Source organism: Vigna umbellata, chromosome 8 (genome assembly GCF_029865625.1).
Source record: "Vigna umbellata cultivar VRB3 chromosome 8, Vumbellata_1.0, whole genome shotgun sequence".
Lineage (NCBI taxonomy): Eukaryota > Viridiplantae > Streptophyta > Magnoliopsida > Fabales > Fabaceae > Vigna > Vigna umbellata.
This window is the reverse complement of record NC_142172.1, coordinates 34,402,509-34,425,702: the sequence shown is the minus strand read 5'-3', so window position 1 is coordinate 34,425,702 and position 23,194 is coordinate 34,402,509. Positions and strand designations below refer to the sequence as shown.

General features: G+C 34.7%; 4 protein-coding genes across 4 annotated transcripts; 2 read left to right on the top strand and 2 right to left on the bottom strand.

Moving 5' to 3' along the window:
- Positions 1 to 1,928: 1,928 nt before the first annotated feature.
- On the top strand, positions 1,929 to 3,223 carry LOC124826114 (1-phosphatidylinositol-4,5-bisphosphate phosphodiesterase epsilon-1, putative (DUF1685)). The gene is made up of 2 exons (XM_047298872.2): positions 1,929 to 2,560; positions 2,660 to 3,223. Exons 1-2 carry the CDS (start codon positions 2,059 to 2,061, stop codon positions 2,737 to 2,739), a joined length of 582 nt encoding a protein of 193 aa, XP_047154828.1. The 5' UTR covers positions 1,929 to 2,058; the 3' UTR covers positions 2,740 to 3,223.
- A 4,812-nt stretch (positions 3,224 to 8,035) lies between these two features.
- PRA1.E (prenylated RAB acceptor 1.E) lies at positions 8,036 to 9,083 on the top strand. The gene has a single exon (XM_047298869.2). The coding sequence runs from the start codon at positions 8,135 to 8,137 to the stop codon at positions 8,699 to 8,701; it is 567 nt and encodes a 188-aa protein (XP_047154825.1). The 5' UTR covers positions 8,036 to 8,134; the 3' UTR covers positions 8,702 to 9,083.
- A 2,785-nt stretch (positions 9,084 to 11,868) lies between these two features.
- On the bottom strand, positions 11,869 to 13,521 carry AIP3 (ABI3-interacting protein 3). Its single transcript, XM_047298868.2, has 3 exons — positions 13,402 to 13,521; positions 13,200 to 13,310; positions 11,869 to 12,252 (listed from the first exon to the last, which is right to left on the bottom strand). Exons 1-3 carry the CDS (start codon positions 13,408 to 13,410, stop codon positions 11,992 to 11,994), a joined length of 381 nt encoding a protein of 126 aa, XP_047154824.1. The 5' UTR covers positions 13,411 to 13,521; the 3' UTR covers positions 11,869 to 11,991.
- Positions 13,522 to 17,549: 4,028 nt separating this feature from the next.
- LOC124826109 (E3 ubiquitin protein ligase DRIP2-like) lies at positions 17,550 to 22,953 on the bottom strand. Its single transcript, XM_047298865.2, has 7 exons — positions 22,393 to 22,953; positions 21,636 to 21,735; positions 20,570 to 20,849; positions 19,839 to 20,341; positions 19,704 to 19,754; positions 18,757 to 18,829; positions 17,550 to 18,016 (listed from the first exon to the last, which is right to left on the bottom strand). The coding sequence occupies exons 1-7, from the start codon at positions 22,508 to 22,510 to the stop codon at positions 17,843 to 17,845; spliced, it is 1,299 nt and encodes a 432-aa protein (XP_047154821.1). The 5' UTR covers positions 22,511 to 22,953; the 3' UTR covers positions 17,550 to 17,842.
- Positions 22,954 to 23,194: the final 241 nt, after the last annotated feature.

Here is a 23,194-nt window from a genome sequence, read left to right as displayed (position 1 = left end):
TTGAGTCCTAAAAAATGCTAATTTGAATCAATTGAACCTCTGCCGTTAAATTAGCTTAAAGGAGTTAAGTTTTTTATGAGTTACGAGGTTGACTGGACAATTTTTGAAATGTGTCATTCATGTAGCTTTATACGTGGAATTTTTACAGGATTTAACATTTTAAAAATAGTAACGTTTTCAAATACTTGGTCCTCCTATCTCTTCTCCGAGAACCGCTCCGGGTGGAACCGCTCCGGTTCACTGAACCCCTGAAACGCCGACTCGAACGCCGACAGGAACACGATCGTCCCCTTTGGTATCGTGTGTGACTCCGTTAGCGCGAACCTCTCCGTCGCGATATGCGGCACCAGCGTCGCCGGCGGCCGAAACCTCACTACCTCACAAGCCACCACCCATAGCAGCGACGACTTGGACTCGTCCTACGCCGCAAAGAGAAAATAAAAGAGGTAACCACCAATCTCGGAGTCGGCGGAGAACGGTGTAGCCGGCTCTTCGGTGAGCTTGGCCTCCTCGATTTCGCTGAGTGTTTGCTGCATGCAATAGTCAATCAGACACGAAAGCTCTTCCCTTTTCTGCATCCTGGTTTTGCTCATCTCAGTGCAGGTGGCCAGCGTTTCGATGAGCCAGTCCACAGCTGAACAAATTTGGGCTTGACTGGAAAACTATCAACGTTAACAGCTCTCTGTCGTCTATTGACAAACAGGGAAACGGGGGGTACAAAACTGAGCACCGTTATTCCTTACAGCAGGTTGCATAGTTCAGTCTAACAGACTCTGGTGGATGGTTTCGTGAAGAAAGCAACGCTTAGGAAAATGAAGAGAGTGGCTTAGGTGGCGCCGTTTGGGGAGTGCTTCAGTTCGAGAACGGTTGGGAATGACACGTTTAAAATATTGTGAAAATTCCACGTATAAAACTACATGAATGACACGTTTAACAAATTAGCCATATCAACTTCCAGGTCATAAAAAATTTAACTCCGTAAATAGATAATTGATTCAAATTAGCATTCTTTTAGAACTCAATTAGGAATTCTAATAAAACGAGGATTGAAATGAGAAAAACTCACGTAAATAGAGACAACTAAAGTGATTTAACCTTTTTTTTTTTTACATTGTCGTAATTAATAAACCATTACGATTATTTAAATAAGGGTTAAATATGTTTTTAGTCCCTAAACTATTGGTCGTTTCTGGTTTTCGTCCCTCTTTCAAAGTAAGGTACAATTTGGTCCTCATTATTTTCGAAAACGTTCGTTTTAGTCCTCGAAAACTAACACCGTTTAAAAATTTGGTCCTTATTTAGCAACAAAATGAGGACTAAAACCAAAGTTCCGAGGACTAAAACGAACGTTTCGAAAAGAATGAGGACCAAATTGTACCTTACTTTAAAAGAGGGATGAAAACCAGCCAATAGTTTAGGGACTAAAAACATATTTAACCTTTTAAATAACTATTCTAAAATATGTAAAATTATTTTATTTAATTTCTATTAATAAAGAAAAGTAGTTTTAAAATAATAGATAGAAATAAATATTCTCAAAAATCCGTATTCATCGAAAACAAAAGTCTTTTTTACATCAAACACCCAGCTTAATCATGAATGTATAGAAGTTCTGTGATGTTATTTTTTGGCGAGCGTCAGTCTGTGGTGAATTAAGAGGAAGAAGTGAAGAAGAAGATTGAAACTGAATCAGTTGCGATGCAAGCAAAAGCGCAAAGCTTAGTTTAATTATCGTTACGTGTGATCCCAAAGATTCCACGAGAATGTAGCAACGCCCTTGAAAAAAGCCTACTAAATATTGCTCCTAAAATGTTGCCGCTGACAGTTACAAATGGATGGTCCAACCTCAAAGCCCCAACACAAAACCCGCCAATATTAGAACACTCTATCCTCTTCCTTTTCCCTGTCGCACTCCACCTACAATTCATTCATTTATCCACCACAATCCGTTTACCTTTCCCGGCGAGGCCACGCAAGGCGCCTCCCCCTTGCCGCCTCCGCCGTCACAGCCACCACATCAATTTTATTTCCTCCACAACCACCCTCTGCGCTGCAAATATGAGGGAGGAAAGGCACAAGGAGCATCATCATCACTATCATCATCATCATCATGAGATGCTGTTATCTTCCTCTTCTTCCTCCTCATCGCCCAGCGAGTCAGACGAGGAGTTGCAACACATGCTGTTGGCTCCACCATTGTGGAAGGACAAGAAGAGGTTATCGAAGCAGCTATCGATGTGCGAGAAGCCAAGAGACATTGCATGGGAAAGAAGACGAATGCAGGAGCGGAGGAGAAGTTCCACGGTATGTGATGATTTGACCGACGAGGACCTGAACGAGCTTAAAGGGTGTATAGAACTTGGATTCGGGTTCAACGAGGAAGACGGTCAGAGACTGTGTAACACGTTGCCCGCACTCGATCTTTATTTCGCTGTCAACCGCAGGTTGTCTCCTAGCCCTGTCTCCACTCCTCAGAGTCGTGCCTCTTCCCTCGGAGGTCGTTCTTCCTCGTTCGGAAGCCCTAGAAGTGACTCTGACTCTTGGAAGATTTGTAGCCCAGGTCTCTTTATCTTCTTCATTATTCAACCCTCTTATCGTAATAATCATTTGATTATTAATTTTAATTTTCATTGCTTAAAAGTTTGAATATTTTTTGCAGGGGATGACCCTGAACATGTGAAGACCAAGTTAAGGCATTGGGCTCAAGCCGTAGCATGTTCTGTGATGCAATCTTCTTGAGAAAATAATTTGTGGGATGTTCTGTACAGAGAGGGGACGAAACAAAAGCAGAAAAACAGAAAAAAATATATGAAGAAATTGGGAGAAAATAAAAAAGAGACTTTGCTTAAACTTGAATACGATTATTCCTTGTGAAGGGATTTTTTGTTGGAGACTAAGTAATTCACTTTGGTGGGTGAATTTAGAATTTGGTTAGAGCAGAGCGATGGAAGCAATTATGACGAACCCTAATTTCTTGAGCGATTTTAATTATTCTGTTTTTTATGTTGTAATCCGAAAGTGTCCCTGGCAGAGCGTATTTGAATTCCTATAGCTATTTTTTGGATGAAATGGTAAAAAGTACAATAATTAAGAATAGCAAAGTGGGTTGAGGATCATAGCTCTCTTGAACATGCACTTAAGAGATTTCACACCGATGACATATATATGTATTACTAGATTATCAGTGTTACGCCCTTTCCTTAGCTTAGGACATCCTTTCACATGTTGTGATCACTTCATTGTAAAACATTAACTTGCAAAAATGTAATTGTTGGTTATGGTGTATTCATTTTCTTTCCCTTTTTCTTCTATTTTCTTCATTCTTTTCGTGCTCAAACCAAAATTATAAAAAGGATTTTTACTTCAAATACCAAAATATTCAAAATTTACAACTTTTTTTTTTTAAAGAAGAACAAAAATATTATATATTTTTTCTGTAAATTCTAAAACTTAAAATAAAGGGAGAATAAAATATCTTATAAATAATTCAATGTAAAAAATATATCTCTTACTTCACAAATAACATCAAAGAAAAAAAATTACATAAAAACTTTAAAATAAAATATTAAATAAACTAAAAGTGTTTTATAAAACACATGAATATATGATGATTCCTACAAGTTTTTTTTTTAATTTAAGAAGTTGAATATTAATCGTATTTATACTTATATCTATATTTGATAAGTTTAGATAATTTTATTAACATGTTTAAATTTATACAATACTTATATTTGTCATCCATATTTACTAGATTCGATCTTCATTAGAATGGAAGAGATCTCACCAGAAGCAACTTTTAATTATGTATAGTTTTTTTAATAGTGATTTGATCATTAGTAAGTTTAGTAACTTCAAAGATTGAGTCTATGATATTTATGGCTCTTACATGAATATATTAAACTCGTGTATGATACTTGTAATACTCATTTTCACCTTAATTTGTAAATAAAAGGAGTTTCGAAGTTTAACCTAATCGTTTGATAATCTAGTTTTAAGATAATATGATTATTAAATAAATAAAATTTTATATTTATAAAATAAAAGAGATAATTAAGAGTAAAATAATAATTATAGAAGGAGTGTAGAAAATATTGGTATCAAAATATTGTGATGGTTCTTAAAAATTTCTTCGGAGGAACATTCCATCATCGTTTGGGCTAATGAAGGCTGAATCTTATTGTTTATGTGGAAGTTGCTCCCTCCACCACCCCAAGTGTTCCCTGCACCTCTCTCATATTCTTTTAATTACTAAACTATCCTTTTTTTACTTTAACCTTTTACCTTTTTACTTTTTTTTAAGAAAATCCTAATCTTTACATGTCATTTTTACTTTCACAGCTGCACAGCCCCACACCACCCAAAGTCTCACTTTTTCTCTTTCTCTCCTCTCCATATCCGTTTTTCCCAATCCAGTTTTCACCACATCCGTTTTCACTTATAATTTTTTCTTTCTCTCAATCTCTCACTCATAAAACACAGGGGCTCAACTTACGAAATTACATATTTTAGTATTAAAACAAACTCCATCAACACACTCTCTTTCTATTTCATTAAACACTTAAACTCATTCTTCTCTACCTTTTTCTTTATTTATTTTTCACTCTAATAAGCCAAATCTCATTCTCGTAACCAACCTTCTCCATGCAAAAGCCCATCCTCTATCTACTACACTCTCTAATACCAACCCTAAAACGTTGTTTTCCTTCTCCCACTTAAACGAAAATGAGCTTCCCAAACCAACACTCACCTTCCTCTAGCACAACAGTCTCTCGTACAAAGCCTCCCCTCTCTCCCATGCAAAGGTTCTCACCTCTCTAACTACTTCGTCTCTCCCACGAACACACACTGATCATCTTTCCAGATTTCAAGAAAACCCTCAACCACAACCCGACGCTCCCTCTCCTTCTCTTATCACAAAATGTACCCACTCACTTTACTCTGATTTTCCTATTCACGCGAGAATGGAGAAAGACCACTCATATGAACATACAAAGCTCTCCTGCAGACAATTATTTTTTGACTCTACATTTTTAACCACTCATCTCTCAGTATAACTACCAAAACACATCCTTCTACTAACTTTCTTCCTTCCACTCAAACCCTTACATCTCACCCATAACTCTTTTCAAAACCCAAACCCATTCTTCATCTTTGTAGTAGTACCTGCAACCCCTATTCTTCCTCCAACGTCACCTTCACTCCAAGCCCAACCCACATCACCAAGGCTTTGCTCTTCCCAACCCACCAAGAACCCCTTTCTTCATTGATTTCTACCTCATCATTCACACTACTCTCTCTCTTCCATTCACCCAAATAAACATATACCCCTCTCATCATTTCAGTTTCACAGAACCACTAAATTCTTCTCAAACTCTCAATATAACTCTCCTACTCTCACTTTAAACCTCTTCCATGCTTCACAACAACTTCAAACTCCTTTCATTAATCAAACACTTTACATATTTCATGCCCTAAAATCATCTCTTCCTCCTTCTTTCCTACGTAAAACGAGTTTCCGCCTCTTTCCTTATATCTCATCCTTAAAACCTAACCCTCACTCTACAAAACATTCATCTGTACCCTAACCACACGAAGCATGACCCTCTCCCATCAAAGACTTCCCTGCCCAGACCCCAACCTGCACACCCATATATCAATCCTTTATTGGACGGATATCGACATCTGTTTCTCATTCAACGGATGTCGATATCCGTTTATGGATGCTGACATCCGTTTAATACTTCAGTGCATACCCACGTCCGTTACAATGTTAGACTTATATTAAAAAAAGTTGTGAAGCTCGCGGACCACCTTCAACCACCACCAGACGAAGCTCTTCCACCAGTGCACCTTCTTGTTCTTGCACCCCCACTTCCTCTAATTACTCACTGGAGCACCTTCTTGCATCGCAACGAACCAATGTTATCTCCAACCAAACACACCACCGTAACCCTAGACTACACCACCACACTTTCAGTAAACAAAAATTAGAGGAAGAAGAAGAGTGAGAGGATTTTCATTCAAGCGAAAGCAGTGGACTGTTTGGGAGATGCATTGATACAGTGATGGGAGTGATGGGACCATTAATGAAAGTGGTTGGTTGTTGGAGAAAAAAATAAAAACAAAAGTTAATTATTACTGAAGGGTAAAAATGAAAATAGGGAGGTGCAGGAAGCGGCGTGGTGGTGGAGGGAGTAACCCTCTGTTTATGTCCATAGTACTATATCTAACAATCATATGGGTTGTTTATTCTTGCACCTGCTTTTTTTATTCCTGCACTTCCATAGGTGTGATGTAATGACAATTTTATTCCAGCGGTAGTGCATCTATTTACTTCCATTGCCACTGTTAGATCACCATATGAGAAAGGAAAGAGCAGAACAGGAAACAGCCAAAGAGGAAGGAGAAGAAAGGAACATCAATTTAAAATTATCTTTCGAAACATCTAAAAATTCTCTTTTAAATATATTTTAAATGGTACAGTTTAAAAAGTAATTCTAGAATCAGGAATATCTTTTAATGTATATAAACATATTTTTTTAATGCATTTTGAATTCTGTAATTTAGAAAGTATACTTTTGAATCCAAAATATTTTAAATTAAGGTTTAATATTTATTTTTGTTTCTCGGTCTTATTTTGCTTATGGTATAATTTTTTCTCGAAGTTATTGATTCATGGCACGACGAGACAAGGTTAAAAGTTTTTATTTCATTTTTTATATTTTTTTCCTTTATTTTATTTTATTCTTAATAGATTCTTATATTTTTTTTTCCAGCTACCACCACCAATACAACAACTACCAGTTCTCTTGGGCTACCACCATGTCGGCCACCACGAGAGCTTTCTCGTTCCTCTCTCTCGTGCAACCATGAATATGAAACAACAAACCACATCCAAATCACAATCACCAGTAACCTTGTTCCAAAACTGTCATCGTGTATTCCCTTCTTCTCAAAATCTGCAAGAACGAGAGAAACTTTCGTTCAAACCTCCATGGATACGATTCAACTTGCAAGAAACCACCACAAAACACCAAATTGAGAATGTGAAACCCTAATTGCGATCATCCTTTTCTCGCGAACAACCAAGCCACAACACCACCCTAAAATCCTAAATTAGAAAGTTCGTAATATGCAAAAACTCAAATCGCACCATCACTCCACTGTGTTTGTCTTCTACACCTCGAGAAAACTTGGTTCTTCATCGTAAGAAGCATAAAAAACTCAAAACTCTAACCTTCCTCGGCTTAAATTTAACTTTAACTTTTAATCATGTCATGTTAATTGGACCAATTGTATCTAGTATTGCAAAACTCCACAGATCACCTAGTTTTGACCAAGGGGACAATTACATGTTAGTGTTTTTAACGCAAAAAAAAAACAACTTAAACAATTTTTATAAAATATACAACATATGAAAAATGTAGGACTACTTTAAATAAATATAACAAACCAAGAAACTAAAATAAATATTAAACCTTAAATCAATTATACTGCAAAATGAAACTTCTGCACAAATAAATTAAAAAAAATCGTGAATTTACTTTTAAAATACTGGTAATTAATCGTATTAAACAATATAATTATTTACTAATTAGTATTTATTCAGGTGTCTTCCAACAGAATTAAATTAGTCTAAAACAAAACTTCGAAATAGTAATAAATCATGTATAATGATGAAATAGGTCATAGTTTTGTTAAGTAATATTATAATTATTAATAAAAACTAATGATGAAATAGTTATTTATTTTTGTTATATTTTTTCACTTTATATTTTTCATATATATATTTTTATTTTCTTCCTCTAGAAAAAAGCGATTAAAGTAAAATATGTGCTTAGACGGACTGCACATTAATTTATATTCTGTATCGATTTCGTTTCTTGTATTTATTTTGCTTAAAGGATAAATTATCAAAGTGGAAGTTAAGATATTATTTTGCTGGAAAGTGCAATGGTGAGAAAGCAAAGGAAAAGGAAAAGGAAATTAAACAGCCCTAAAGAGAGAGGGAAAGTGAAATCAATTTAGTACTTTTTATATAATTTTGTATACAATAATATTTTAATTTATAAAATATTATTCTTTAAAACAAATAAAGACATGCCACACTCCCAGATCTAACCTACACTCCCAAATGTCCAACATTCCCACCGCCGGCTACGGCACCATCGCCGGCGCCACCACTGCCACTCCACCGACCACCACCACCACCACCTCCTTCGTCACCCCTCGGCCATGGCGCGAGTTCCTGGACTTCTCCGCCCTATCCCGCCCCTTCTCCTACGACGATGCGATGATCCGACTCCGAAGAAACCTCAGCTACTTCCGCTACAACTACGCCGCCGTAACACTTCTCATCGTGTTCCTCAGCCTCCTCTGGCATCCCATCTCCATGATCGTCTTTCTCCTTGTCTTTGTTGCCTGGTTCTACTTCTACTTCTCTCGCCACGGCCCCCTCGTCGTGTTCAACCAAACCCTCGACGATAGAACCGTGCTCTTCGTTTTGGCGGTTATCACTGTCGTCGCGCTTGTTTCTACTCACGTTGGCCTCAACATCTTGCTGTCGTTGATCGTCGCCGTGGTGTTTGTTGGCCTGCACGGTGCGTTTAGGGTTACTGAAGATTTGTTTCTTGAGGAGGAAAGTGGGTTGCTTTCAGTTGTGGGAACTCAGCCTGTCAGAACTAATTATACCCCCATTTGATTATATTCAATTCCGCCAACACCATCGGGTTTTTGAATTTTTCTTTTCCTAGTTTGAGCAGTATAAATGTGCAATTGAGAAAGGCAGAGCTCAAATTTCGAAGCTGGGTACTTGGTTTTGAAGAGTAGTCGCGAATTGCAAGTATGTTGATTTCCTGAATGGGGATGGGTTTGTTACTGTGTTTGTGGGGAGGCATTGATCAACATTGAATTGGATATTGGAATTAGGTGTGGCTTTATCGATTTCTGTCATAGAGACACGACGATTTTCCAAGGATCAAAATTCGTTCCCCGTGGAGCTTTTTTGCTTATTTATCAGTTCCTTGTTTACGTTCTATTTGATAAGTTTGGCTCTCTTTCTGCATAACCTCATTTTTTTTCCATCGCTAATCTCTAGTCTAGTTTACGTGTCTTACTGATGACGGTTTAGTTTCTGTTGGCTGCCGTGTTACCCGTGGTAATTTTCATCATTTGCTCAACCTTAAACTGAACTCATTACGAAATGCAGATCAGTTTGCTTGTAGTCTTGGAATTGTTCATTTTCACATACCTGTTACAGGGGCCCTGTCATATTTTATGTTGGTTTGCTCTTTATTGATTGCATAGCCCTTTATTTGTTGATTTTCTGAAAAAAATTCTTTGGGGGGTTTCTCTTGATTCTTTAAGCTGAAAGAAAGTGGAAGTCTTCCTCATCGTTGTTGAATGTTGCTGGGAATGAGGTAAAGCACACTGAAAGGGTAAAAGGGGTGAGGGGATGGGTTTGGGAAGAAAGGTATTATAATATTATAGGAAAGCGTATTAAAAGGGAATCCGAAAGAAGGGTGGGTGGTGAATATTATATGGGGATAAGTATGTGTCCATGCAATGATGAGCGGCGCATGTCTGTCCTGAATAGGTAATCAGCTTTTGCTCCCTCTGGTATTTATGATGTTTATGTGAGGAGAGAAGATGAATGCAATCATGAATGGTGGTTTGAGACTATCATTTATCTTTACTTTTTAAGTTTTTGGTGATTTCCAGATATGATTCTTGATTTCTATGGTTCTGTGATTATTAGAATGGGACTAATTTTATTCTTGATGTATAGTTGTTTCGGAGGTTGCTGCTTGTCATGACGCGGTTCTAAAGTTTATGCTTACTCTTTTGGATGACATGCACGATGTCTCCCCCCACTGTATATTTGGCTGATCATTTTAACTCTGTACTCCCCAATTTTGATGAATACTTTGTGTACTTCTATTTAACCCCTGACTGTGTTCTTGGTAGGGGTTGGTAAAGAAATACTGGTATTGGCCTTTTGTATGTGTGTGTTTTTGTAGATGGTGATTAACGTAATAGTGCAGGAACTTGGAAGCCTTTGACTTGAGATATGGATATGATTGAAATGTGTTTGAAAAGTGTTTGAAAAGTGACTTTGAAAGCTTTCATCTTTTGATGTAGTGTGTGTGGATTACGGTCGGATCCTTGGAAAATGATGGATGCCCATAACAGAAAGAAGAGTGCTTTCTATTAGGTGTGCGAATTAAGTTTGTTTCGACTGTTATTATTGAAACTGTTCAAGTATACTCCTACAATAAATACGAACAGTTCAAGTAAATAAGAGATACGAAAACAAGAAGAATGTGAGATAAAATGTATGACGAGATTGAGGTAGAAGGAAAAAAATAATGTGTACGTAAATTGATGTCTAATGAAACGTATTATGTGATTGAGATGGAAAGATGCAAAGTAATCCAATTATCTATAACCTATTAATTTTATTTTCTTCAAATCAAAGTGGATCTTTCTATTAAAATGGAAGTGACAATTAATCCAATCCATTTTTTTTATAATTAGTTTTTTAAAATTTATTTTTAAAGATTTTCAGAAAAATGTATATTTTAAGTTTCTTTACAAAATTTAATTTTTAAAACCTTTCAAAACATAATTTTAAAAGATTGACTGTCCATGATTAAAATATTATTAACTAATAGATAAATTGATTTTTTATTAAATGAATTTGGTTATTAGATAAATCTTTAATAGATTACTAGGCTTTTTTTTATCCTATCCATTATATTCCACAATAAAATTTATTTGATTAATCTGCTTCGTCTCTAAATATAAATTGATGTACAATTTTATTCTATGAATATCTCCTTAATGTTAATATTGTTGCGTAAATGTTCTTGCTCATTCTTCAACTTCAACCAATTATTTTAGCAAAGAATACAGGAATCGATTTGGATATTCTCACTCGTATTTAACTATTTCAAGAGTTCAATATTAAAATTACTTATTCAAATGGAACAATTTTGTATTAGCTGAACCAAGTATTTCATGATACAACTTAAATGGAAATATAACAAGTGTTTAAAATTGTATACGTTGAATATTTTATTAATTAGTATTTAAAAAAATATTCTATTTGTCTCTGACTTTTCCAGTGTAATCTGCCTTAAAATTCTTCATGCAAAATTACATATTAAAATAAAATGACAAATACTTTAATGCAGGGTCAGAGAAACCTATCGAAAAACATTTTAAAATTTCCAAGATGTAGTAGATCTCTTGAGCTATTTAATTCCAATGACCGATCTAAGAATATACCCAAACTGTAACTAGTAAACTACATAGTTTGAAGTAACCCTTTCTGTTAATAATCCTCAGGAAATTTTGAGTAAAATAAGTTTTTGATATCTTAATTTTAAAGGTAAGTTTTGGTCTCTCTAAATATCTTATTCCTTCTGAGTCTTTCTAATGTTAGAAAACACTACTTTTAGTCCACAAAATATTTAGATAACCCTATACAAAAGAAATAAAGTACTTCAAATAATGGTTCAGAATACTTAAATTACTGTTTTTCAAAAATAGTTGAGAGAAACTAAAATCAAACTTCACAAAATTTTAAAGAGATTAAAAACGTATTTTATCCCCTTTTGTTTCATAGAATCATCTTTCATTACACGAGTTTGACTCCAAAAACTTAATACAACTGTATTACATCGAACTTAATCCCAAAACTATTAGCTAAACTAGGACACCCTTCCGCTAGTTAATTCAGATACTCGATGACCTCAATAAGATAGCAGATTTTACACACCCCTCCTCCCCTTGAAGATATTTTAAGGGAATATGAAATTCAAGAAGCCAAAAAAAGCAGAAACCTAGGCCAATGTTTGAAAGAGGTTCAAGCAAAATAACACACATTCTAAAATTGAAATAGACAAAATGATTCAAATTCCAGAGGTCCAATAGGTCATATAAACAAAAAAGTAACCAAGTAGATATCTATCAACAAGAAGTAAGTACCTAATCCTCCTCAAGGTTGATCGAGTCATTGAACTTTGCATACAAAATTTTCTTCAGTTCAGCCATCTGAGCAAGTACAGATTCTTTCTCCTCTTCAAGTTTTTCTAATTTTTGACTCGTCACCTCTTTCATCTGTTCAATTCTGCTCTCAACTTCATCCTTTGGCACATGAGCAAAAACCTCCCCTATTTGAAACCGAACTACCTCTTCATCTGTGAGAATCAACTCGTTGCTTGCATCCTCCAAATTATCATTTGATTCCTATAAAAAATACCTTGCTGTATTTGTATCATACTATGAAAAAATAAGCCAAATAAATTTACCATGGAAAAATGCTTGGATGGCAGTGAAATTAAATCTACAGCAGGACTAGCAGAACAGACACTTTACGAACAAGACAACAACTAAATTTCATTATGCCGTTGTGCGTGTGTTTAAATATATTGAAACAGAGAGTAGAGCATACAAATAAATAAAACCGAATTCTAAACCTTTTGCGGGAGTGTGTTAAGGATGTTACTTGAGTAGGTTACTCAAGCAAAATTAGAATTAGTTAGTCCACATACTTTCGCTGCAGGATATAATCATGTAATTGTCTTCTATCTTTCCCCTAATTAAGTTTAGATTGGCACTCAATTTTCTTAACTTCACACAGTATCTATGTTCTTTCAGTCCGCTGCTATAGTATTGGCAAGAATTTTAAATGACTATCCTAACATACTTCACACGGATCCAGGGAAATTTTGGTATTGATACAAAGAAATTATTCACTTACGTCCTGTCTCTACCAAAGGCATCCACCCAAGGATAGATATATTAATGAAAAGCTAAAAAAAGTATCAGGATTTACATAAAGTAGTTCAAGGCTAAGTTTGGAATACCCTTTTGCCACCTTCAATTCACATGTGTCCCAGTAAACTCAATTCGATGATGTTTAGTTTCCCTCAATAGTAGGTTTACACACCAACATTTGGCTTGGAATCATGTTTCAATTGATAACAATATGAAAGTTGGTCTAGTAAACCCAGTTTGCAAAATGAAATTCATTACATTAACTCTCGGAGTTCGTCATAAGTTCTTAATCTTAAGCATAGAGCGATTTCGATAAATATAACCAAACAAGTAAATAAAATGCTCTGCACAAACACTAAACAGAAAGGGAGGATAGCGTAGAAACTGAACACGAATTAATGAGTTACATAGAATACCTTAGCGATTTTGATCTCATCCTCAAGCTCGTGAAAGCGATTATTCAACCTTCCAAATTTGTTGATGTTCTGTTGGTCCTCCCATGTCACTTCCGTCTCAGATCCACCGCCCTTTTCGGATTAAAAACAAACGATCAGCTTTAACATGAAGCCGACGAAATAGCAAAGTGCAATCTGAAGAGTTATCATGGTTTCCCATTACCTGCTGCATTTTGTGATTCCAATTCAAATTAGGGTTTCCGACAACGATAGCAGGATGACTAATGACTCCCCTTGGAATGTTAATAGGATTCCGTGGATTTAAAATGAAGAGGCATGCCAAAAAGATTTGTTTTTATATATATTTTTGTTTTAAAATACTGATTTATATATCAAAAAGCAAATTATAAACTTTAAGAAAAAAATAAAGTAAAAATGAAAAAAAAATAAAACTAAAATAATAATAAAATATACTTATTGATGATGTGTAGTAGATTAACTTAAAAGAGTAAATTAATTTTGTTTTAAAACTAAATTAATCACATATACACTAAAACATAAGTTTAAATCATAAGTTTGATTCGAATAAAACATAAAAAGAAGAGTAAATTATAATTGAGAATGAAATAAAACCTTATGTTTTAATAATTAATTTATCTACTGAGTTACTTAAAATAATATTTGTTTATAAACGAGTATTAGAGTATTAAAATATTTATGAGTAGTAAATATCTGTAAATATTAATTATTCGTCTTAGATTTTATTTGCTTGTAGAAACAAATTTTTTTTTGCCATAGTGTGAAAGCATGATGGAAAGAATGAGAAAAAGAAAAAGAGAGAAAATAAAAAGAAAAAATAGAGGAGCCGCACATGGTTTTACAACCATCAAATTAAATTAAATTTTAGAAATAAATTATATTTAATAAAAGAACCTGAAAGACTTTTTTTTTTAAGTTGAAACCTTAAAGCAAATGACATACTATTAAGGTTTTGAAATGTAACGAATCTTACATAATTGTTTTGGTTTAATAAGATGAGATTTTTATTCCTTTATTGAAATTTAATTTAATTTTTAATTGTTGTAGAATCTTTAACACATCTCCTAAAAAAAATATGAGAATCAAGAAAAGTTTGATAATAATTAATATTGTAGAGTTAACATGCTCAAGTTAAATAAATTTTGATTGATTTGGTATGAAATAATATAATTTAAGTTTAATTCAAGATGAAATTGAGCTAGTTTAAAAGATGAAATTGATCGGTTTACTATATTTTTTAGTTCCTTAATTTCATCATGGTACAATTTGATTTTTATATTTAAGATTAGTTATGAAGGAGAATAAAGAAGCGAGGGATCTCTCAAAGTTTGAGAGAGAATGTGGGAAAAAAATAAGAAAAACAAACAAAATATATTAGATTTAATCATTTTCGAGGTCTCTACTATTAAATTGAGTGAACAGAGTTAAAAATATAATGATGTGATACGTTGACGTTGCGATGTAACAAGGTTAGGTGGTATAATTATGTTGAGGTTGGTGACATTACGTGGAATTTGATTATTTTAAGTTTTAAAAAGAAGTAAAGTTTAATTAAAAAAATTTGTTATGCTAAATTAGAGATCTTTTTAGAGAAGGTTCCTTGTGCGAAAGTAAGGTTTCAATGACACGATATTGGGTTATTTCGTTTCGTGCAAATTAGGGTTGATTCAATGAAATTAGTTTTCAAACATTGAGATTAAAGTTTCCTTGGAGGAATTTGTAGTTATCTTTCGAACATTCTTGGTTGGAATTGGGAGTAGTGAATGAACGCAGATCCAAACTTTCGCAGAAATAGATAAACGCAGATAAAGACCCACCAATAACACTGAAAAAGTAGATGAACGCAAATCCAAAATTTCCCATGACAACAATAACCTTCAGAATATCGTTAAACAAAAGAAGTATCAACATTCGCATCACAACAACATCGTGTTACAAAAGAGCAATTTCGAACACTTCGTACACCTTTTAATTTGGGATTTTGGTAAATTAGGGGATTCAATGAAATCTCAAATTTTTTATTTTAAAAATTACAAAACCGTAACTAACACCCTCAATCTACTACATTGTTCAAACATGTAATGTTAATGTGTCACGTCTTTACATTCTTAATATCATTTCTTCAATTTAACGATAGAAGTGCAATTGAATCAATTTTAAGTAAATAGAAATCTAATTGAGAAGAAAAATAATTGAGAAGATGTATTTGAGACTTTTTAACAAAAATTAAGAACTTCGAAAATTATTAAACTAATATAATAAAAGAAAGAGAGATCTCCCCGAGATTTTACAACTCTCAAATTAAATTAAATTTAAGAAATAAGTTATATTTAATAAAATAAACTTAAAGACTTCTCCTGTAGAAGTTAAAAGCTTAAAGCTAATGACATATTATTAAGGTTTTGAAAGGTGTATAAATGAATCTTACAACTTTAGTAAAGTGAAATTTTTATTTATGTACTGAGATTTAATTTTATTTTTAATTAACGTAGAACTTTTAATGCATCTTTATAGAGCATAAAAATCAAGAAAAATCAAGAAAAGTTCGATAGCAGTTAATATTGTAGATTCAACAAATTCAAGTTAGATAAATTTTGATTGACTTTTATACCACATTAAAATAATATAATTTAAGTTTAACTTAAAATTAACATTTTTTTCTTAATAAAATAAAATTTAAACTTATTATAATTTAATTTTATTTATTCGTATAAGAGTTCTCGTCTATATTTAACTAATAAGACTAATAAAAAAATTGTTTACAAACTAAAATTAATCGACAAAGTTTTAAGGAATTAAAGGTGAAATTAATAAAATAACGAGTGAGTAAAAACAAAATTATACTAAAAACCAATTAAATGTAATTAATAACTATCCTGTCAATTTTATAGTTTACCCGTGAAGGCAACACAAATATAAAGTTTTCATTTAATGAAAGAAACTAAAACATTAACGGGTATAAATTTTAGAAACCAATATCAATCAAACATTTGTTTAAGGACTAAAAATTAAGAAACTGAAAAACATATTTTTATTAAAATAGGTGTTTCGAAATAAATAACTTTTAAAATATCACTAACTTTTTTTTATAAAAAAAACATAGGAATTGTTTGTAAAAGTAAGGGGGAAATTCTGTGTCATGAAAAGTAAGCAGATTACACAAAACCTCCAAAAAAAACATAACTATCCTTATGTTATTAATCAATCACTTTCTAAAAGAAATACAAACCGATTAACAGAAAAAGTATCGTTTGCAATTCTATATTTGTATTTTATTTATTTACTTCTTGAAGTATAATACCTATTTTGGTTCCAATTTTGGTTGAGAATGTTCGAAATGATCACAATTTTTGTTTGCTGTTTAATGTAGTCCTAAAGAATGTAATTTGTGTTCAATTTGATCATTTTTGCAAACGCCGTTAAAATCGTTAATGGGCATATGTCCAGATGTGCAATTACAGAGTGAAATGTAATGTATTGGCTTACGTGGAGTTCTTTGTGACTTTGCGAGTTGGATTTATTATTTTTGAAATTATATTTTTTTACGTGGAGTCCTTTGCTGGTCTTCTTCCTTGGTGTTGCGCGATCATAGACGAAGAAAGAGTTTTTCTGTTGCAGATATGTGTTTGTGATTGCAAGGTTTCTGATGCAAAGGAGGTGTAAGGGAAAGCTTGCTTATGCGCAACGAGAAGAAACGAAGATAGGATGGAGAAGATGAAATCGCTATCTGGTGGAGGATCTCGCGGCTGACAGTGAGTTTGATGGTGGTGGAGAATGACAGTCTGATAAGGGTTTCATGGTGGAGATGGAAGTCGAGGAAGACGCTGAAGATGATGATGGAGGACTCGCAACTTTGGCGTTCGCGTTCTGTATTGGTGACGGTGGTGGCTACCGGCGACGATGCTGGTGAGGATGATGGGTGGTGGTCCGATGCTGGGGTTTGATGGTCGTCTAGTGACGACACAGTTTCATGGTGGCGACACAACGTGGCTGACGGCCGCATTGGCTAGGTTAGGGAACTAGGGTTTCTGTGGAGAAGATGATGATGTGTCAACGATTTCACTCTGTAATTGCACATCTGACCGTTAACAATTTAAACGGAGTTTGCAAAAAGGACCAAATTGAACACAAATTACATTATGTAGGACAACATTAAATAGCAAAAAAAAAATTAGGACCATTTCGCACATTCCCAACCAAAATTGGGACCAAAATAGGTATTATACCTTTACTTTTTTACTATTATTCACAGTTCTTCCTTTCTCATTTTTGTCTCCTAATTAAATCCTTGAGTTGCTTTCCATTCTCATAGAACCATAGAACATAAATGCATAATGTTAAAAACACTAACGTAGTTGAAGTCTCGTTCGATTCTTACAAGGGGGAAGACATGATTTGACAAAATGTTCCATGATCCAAAGAATAACAGCTAACAGCAAATGGAACAGAAGTAATGAAATTGGTGGTTGCACATACTCAGTCACTAGCAAAACAAAATCATACATATTCCTCGTCTAAATGAACAAATCTCTAGGCAGTAATGTCGGTGAGAATGGTATCAAAACAGTTGAATGTGTATGTAAAGTATCGGGGGAAAATGTATATAGATAGAACAGGGAACATGTTCAAGGGGGCAATGTCTTTCGACAATACGATAAAACCATCACAAAATCTTTGGCTGAGGACCCCACTGATGCTGGTATCCTTTTCGAGGTTGAGGCTGTCCGGAACCATAGATCTACTAAATTATGCAGTTGTAATGATGGAAGCACTGCTTGACCCCGGCACATTATTTCCACCTGTGCAAATTATGTAAAACTTCAATTATTTCTTTTGCTCTGAAAACAACATTTGTTATATCGTAATTTACGTCCAAATATGTTCAAATCTTATGGCAACTGAAAGTTCATATAACAAGCAAATCGTATGGCTATTAAATATCCGGCCATAATGTGCTCTATCTACAGCTATATCTGATTCAACTATTAAATATCTATGGGACCTTCGGGACAGGAATGCTCCAGAGACAACAAAATTTGAGACCAATATATGCGCAATTCAGTTATTGTCGTATTTTCAGTACTATCAATGTTAATTCAGTTCTCTGTCTACTTGGTGACTTGGTGTTAAAACTTCGACAAAAGAAACGTGTTTCCAAAATTTTCAGCAAATTATGTGGTTGCATGGGCTCGTGTCAGTAGTTGTGCTTTCTAATATTTACTGTTTTCTATTACCTAGAAGCATGCAAAGTTTAGTAAAATTCTGAGACAACCCATAAATTCTAGTTTTCATAGTTGTAATATTTCTTGTGATAGTCACAGCCAATGTCCACAAGGCAGCACTATGTTCTTGGTTTCCTATAATTTCTCGCAAACAACAATAAGGCACACTTTAATCAGAAAAGATTCAGGACCACAAGTTTTTAGTATAATTACATCCTCGAACAACAATTAATTCGAGAAAAAAGAAAACAGAAAGGAGGAGATAGAGAACATGCCAACAATTCATTGTCCTTAGATAGTGATGATAATTTACTCACCTCTGCTTCACTGGAAAGATTAAGTTTCTTCACGAGGTACTTTTGAATAAATGAGACGGGCACAGTACCATCCCTGTGATGAGGTCAGGAATAAAGAATTACATAAATCCTTATCATAAGAAAGGAAATATATTTAAGAAAATTAGCAGAAAAAGAAAGAGGTAAAGAACTATAAAATGAAAGCCAGAAAAGGGAATATATTTAAGAAAATTAGCAGAAAAAGAAATAGGTAAAGAACAATAAAATGAAAGCCAGAAAAATCAACGCATTTCAAAACTATTCAAATGGAAGCTAAGTTTTCTTCGCTGAAACTGTGATTCAGACAATAATCACTAATCTGTGCATCTGCTACCTAGAATAACACAGCAAAATGAAATCAACATATGACTTATAGCTTGTTTGGTTTTGCATCACAAAAGACTCACGCTTAATTCCCACAAAAAAGGGAGAAGCTATACAGATTAGCATTGGATTTCCGAGTCCCTTATGTTAGCTAGCCTGTGGGGACTGAAACGACAAGGTGTAAGACAATGATCACTACTTTGCTGATTTTTTAATAGATGGTTGTTCTAAGGAAATGAGTAAGTCTAAAACTAAGTTATAAAATTTGGAAGGGTAATTTTTTTGCTAATTGCATCCTGAACTTTCTTAGAATACTCTATGGAAGTGTTTGCCTGAATATCGGTCAGTCATATCATTAAATGCAGTAACGTATTTTTCTCTTGACTTCCTATATAATCCTTAGAGTTTGAGAACTCATGATAGAGCGTATATAAACAAAAGCACTTTTTTATATCTTATTGTTCTTTGCTAGCTTAATTTTGACACCAAAATTAGAAGCAGTTATACACAGCCCAAAGTCATAGTCATAGCCAAAGAAAAACTTCTAATTCAAAATAAATAAAGTAATTATACAAACAGAGTAGCAATGAGATCAGAAGAATTACTTTATTCTTAAATAACATGCTGAGATCTGTGGCAAGGGAATATCTCCTTTCCTGAATAATAACATCAAATCTTTAATGACAACAGAAGCTCAACATTTTGTTATTAGTATGATTGTTGTATATAAAAAGACTTACTGGTCCTCTGAAGCAACTAATGAAAACCAGATAGGACTATTTTTTCTGTTGCACTTGCTCCCTGTTGCATTTAGTGGAGCTGGGGATGAGGAAGACATCTCAGATGCTGCAACTCTTTTCTGACCAGCAGGACGCAACCTTCTTCTCTTCACTGGTCCTGAAGGCAAGTTGTTTGCATCCTTGTCATCCCCAAATATTGTTTTGTGTCCAGTATCCTTATTTTTGGATTTTGGAATGTTTAGTTCACTGTGGACAGAAGCTGGTAGGTCTGTTTTGGTTGTAATTTCAGGTATATTTTGTCCACCATGAGGAGTAACCGGGGACTCTAATTTGGCAAGAGGAATTGCTTGTGAATTTGACCTGGAGGACTTTGTTCGGTTGGCAGCTTCAACAAGACAGTTCAGGGGTGTCCAGAGATCAACCTTCCCTTCTGCATGTTCCACACTGTTCTCTTTATCTGCATTAGGCTTATGCTTTTTAGAAGGCTCGGCCATTGAAGGATCCTACAACCATATAGGGAATCAATGATTATATATGAGCATTATCACATTGTGCATGACTTACACGACCCTCATTACTTAAAACTAAGGCTTAATTAATGTCACATAAAAACCAGAAAAAGTACAAACACAGAAAGAAAAATTAACACCAAGTCCTGTTGCCCCAACAGCCCGCATCTGACTTACATTTTCGAAAGTCATATTTGACGAATCCAACAAAATTGACCTTACCGTATTATCTTCACCGTTTGTTTCTTCCTTCTTTATGGATTCAAGAAGAAAACCGCATCCACGTAAAGCAGCAGCAGCCTTTCTTGTACTGGTTTTAGTTCTCTTTCCTGTAAAGCCGGGTTGCATTGAAACTTTGGGGGCACTGACTACCAATGATGAAAGTGATCTTTCTTTCCTTTTGGTTGGCAATGATATTGAAGACAAAACTTCCTGGGCCTTGATCTTTTTTCTCTTAAACGGGAATACTTTTGCCCTTATATCTTGCAAATTATGGTCTGGCCTGCATATAATCAATAGGAATCCTTGATTATTTCGCAAACTTCCAACAAATTTACTAAGCTGCGTTTTTTTTATAAATCTACAAAAATAATTTATTCATGCAGCCTCTAAGTATAACTCTCATTCAAATCTAATATGCCTGATGATGGGGAAGACGTCCCTCTGGGTTTCATATTGAAGGTCCATTATATCAAAATATCAGTCTTCACCAAAAATCACAAGCTGCAAATGAAATTCACATACAAGATTCAATCTCGGTTGAAAATGTTAAACTATTGGTAGTCTTTCAGACTTTAGGAAGAAGGGTGCCTTCTATAATACGATAGATGTCCAGAATTATGTATCTGACTTATCGGTGACAAAATTCAAGGCAGATGCAACTTATATATTGTGATTACCATTTCTGAAAGTAGGGAAGAGAAAAGTTCAAATCCAACTTAAAGAAAGAGAATAAGTTCAGTGATGAAATTTTTCGATACACAGTGAAAGATATTCAAGATAAAAACCTTCATTCGCTCACACCAGACAAATAGGTTTTATACCAAGAAAGAAAAAGGAAGAGATTGATCATGAGCATTAGTAAATATTCTCAGCAAGTTCTGTAGTACAAGCAAACAACAAATACTAACAACGAAGTGAGAAGAAGACGAAACGGAATAAACAAAGTTACAGATATTAATCCATCCCCAACGAGAAATTCCAGCAGCATGTTAGTTCAGTCCAGTTCAAAAGAATTCATAAATAGCACAAAATGCAATAGTAAGTTGGCAAACAAAGACCAACCAACCTGAGCTTTTCAACCGGAAGGCAGCCTAAATCAATCTTGCACACAGGACAGCAATCCATCTCCTCATCCGATAGTTTATCATATATGCACTTCCTGCAAACTGGTGTTCGAATGATACTTCAGTGAGTTGCACAGAAGATCCTTGCAAGTGTCGATAAATATACTCAAAACATGTGCAAGCTAGAAGATGTAAGTGTGTGATTCAGGAATGTCATAAACATCACACGCTGCTCGAATTACCAAACTAACGTATCATGAAAGTCCACTGCATCCTAAAAACACTTCACAACAGTACGCCACCTCAAAACACAATTAGGACGATTCCATTCCTTACCCGTGAAATCACAGAAATCCAAACAACCAAAAAACCACAAACAAAAAAGTAAGCCATGTAAGCCCAGCTATCATGTCAATCTTATTGCTCTACCAAAGCCACAATACAATTATTTAACGTTCTCTTCACGCAATAGAAGTAATCTAAGACAAAAGTTTCGTATGAAACCAGATCACCGAAATCACCAATCACAAGTATCAAGCAAGCGCATTGAAAACCCAAATCATGAAAATCCAGCCAATTAGATATAAATTAGAGAGCAAGGACAAGGATGAGTAAGAACCCAGAGGGATTAAACAAAGAGCAATGCATTGCAGATTGTGGGGTAGGTAAACCGAAGCAACGTCAAAATCCGGGAAAAAAAATTCAAGAGCAGCATACAAATCAAAAGAGTACAGAAATCGAAGGGTAAGAGAGACGAACAGGTGTGAAGGCAGAGAGAGATGGTGGTGGCATCTTTGTAGAAGTTATGGCAGAGAGGGCATGTCATGCATGGTCGTAGCGTATCTCTCTTCACTTTCACCACCTGGCTCGACACCATCGCTACGATAACGAATAAATTAATTAACTTTGCATTCCAATCCTGCCAAGTGAACCACAGCACACCACGGTGGTTCTATCCCTGTTGGATTCGACGTAGAACCGATATGGATCTGGGGAGGGAATTCAGGTGGCGGCTTTTGGGGGCCAAATCCCCAGATGGGGTTCGATTGTTGGCAGAAAAACTACGTAAAGATAGACCGGGCACCGTCCAATGTTGTTGTCGTTGTTGGGTTTGGGTGTTGTTGGTGTTAGACCGAGACAAAGAAAAGAGAGCATGAAGAGAAAGAGAAGGAGAAGCGAAGCAATACACACGCCATACACACACACACACACTACTAACAAACCAACGCTTCTTGTTCCGTGCGTGTGTTTGTGTGTCATTCACATATTTGACTTCAACTCTCCCAGATTATTACTGTTTACTTTGGTAATACCATGTATCACTGTTCCTTAACTGTATATCCTAACCTCCTTCGTTTTTTTCATTCTATCTTCTTCCTTTCTAGTTACCATTTTCCCCCAAAATAGCAAAATATTCTGTTACCAACATCACCCTAACACACTACAAAACTTTTTATGTTTTTTTCCCAACTTCTGACACCACCTCCGACTTTCTTCCTCCTATTAAATTAAACAAAATTCAATTTTATGGCTCATTACTCATTAATTAACATTAGCACTA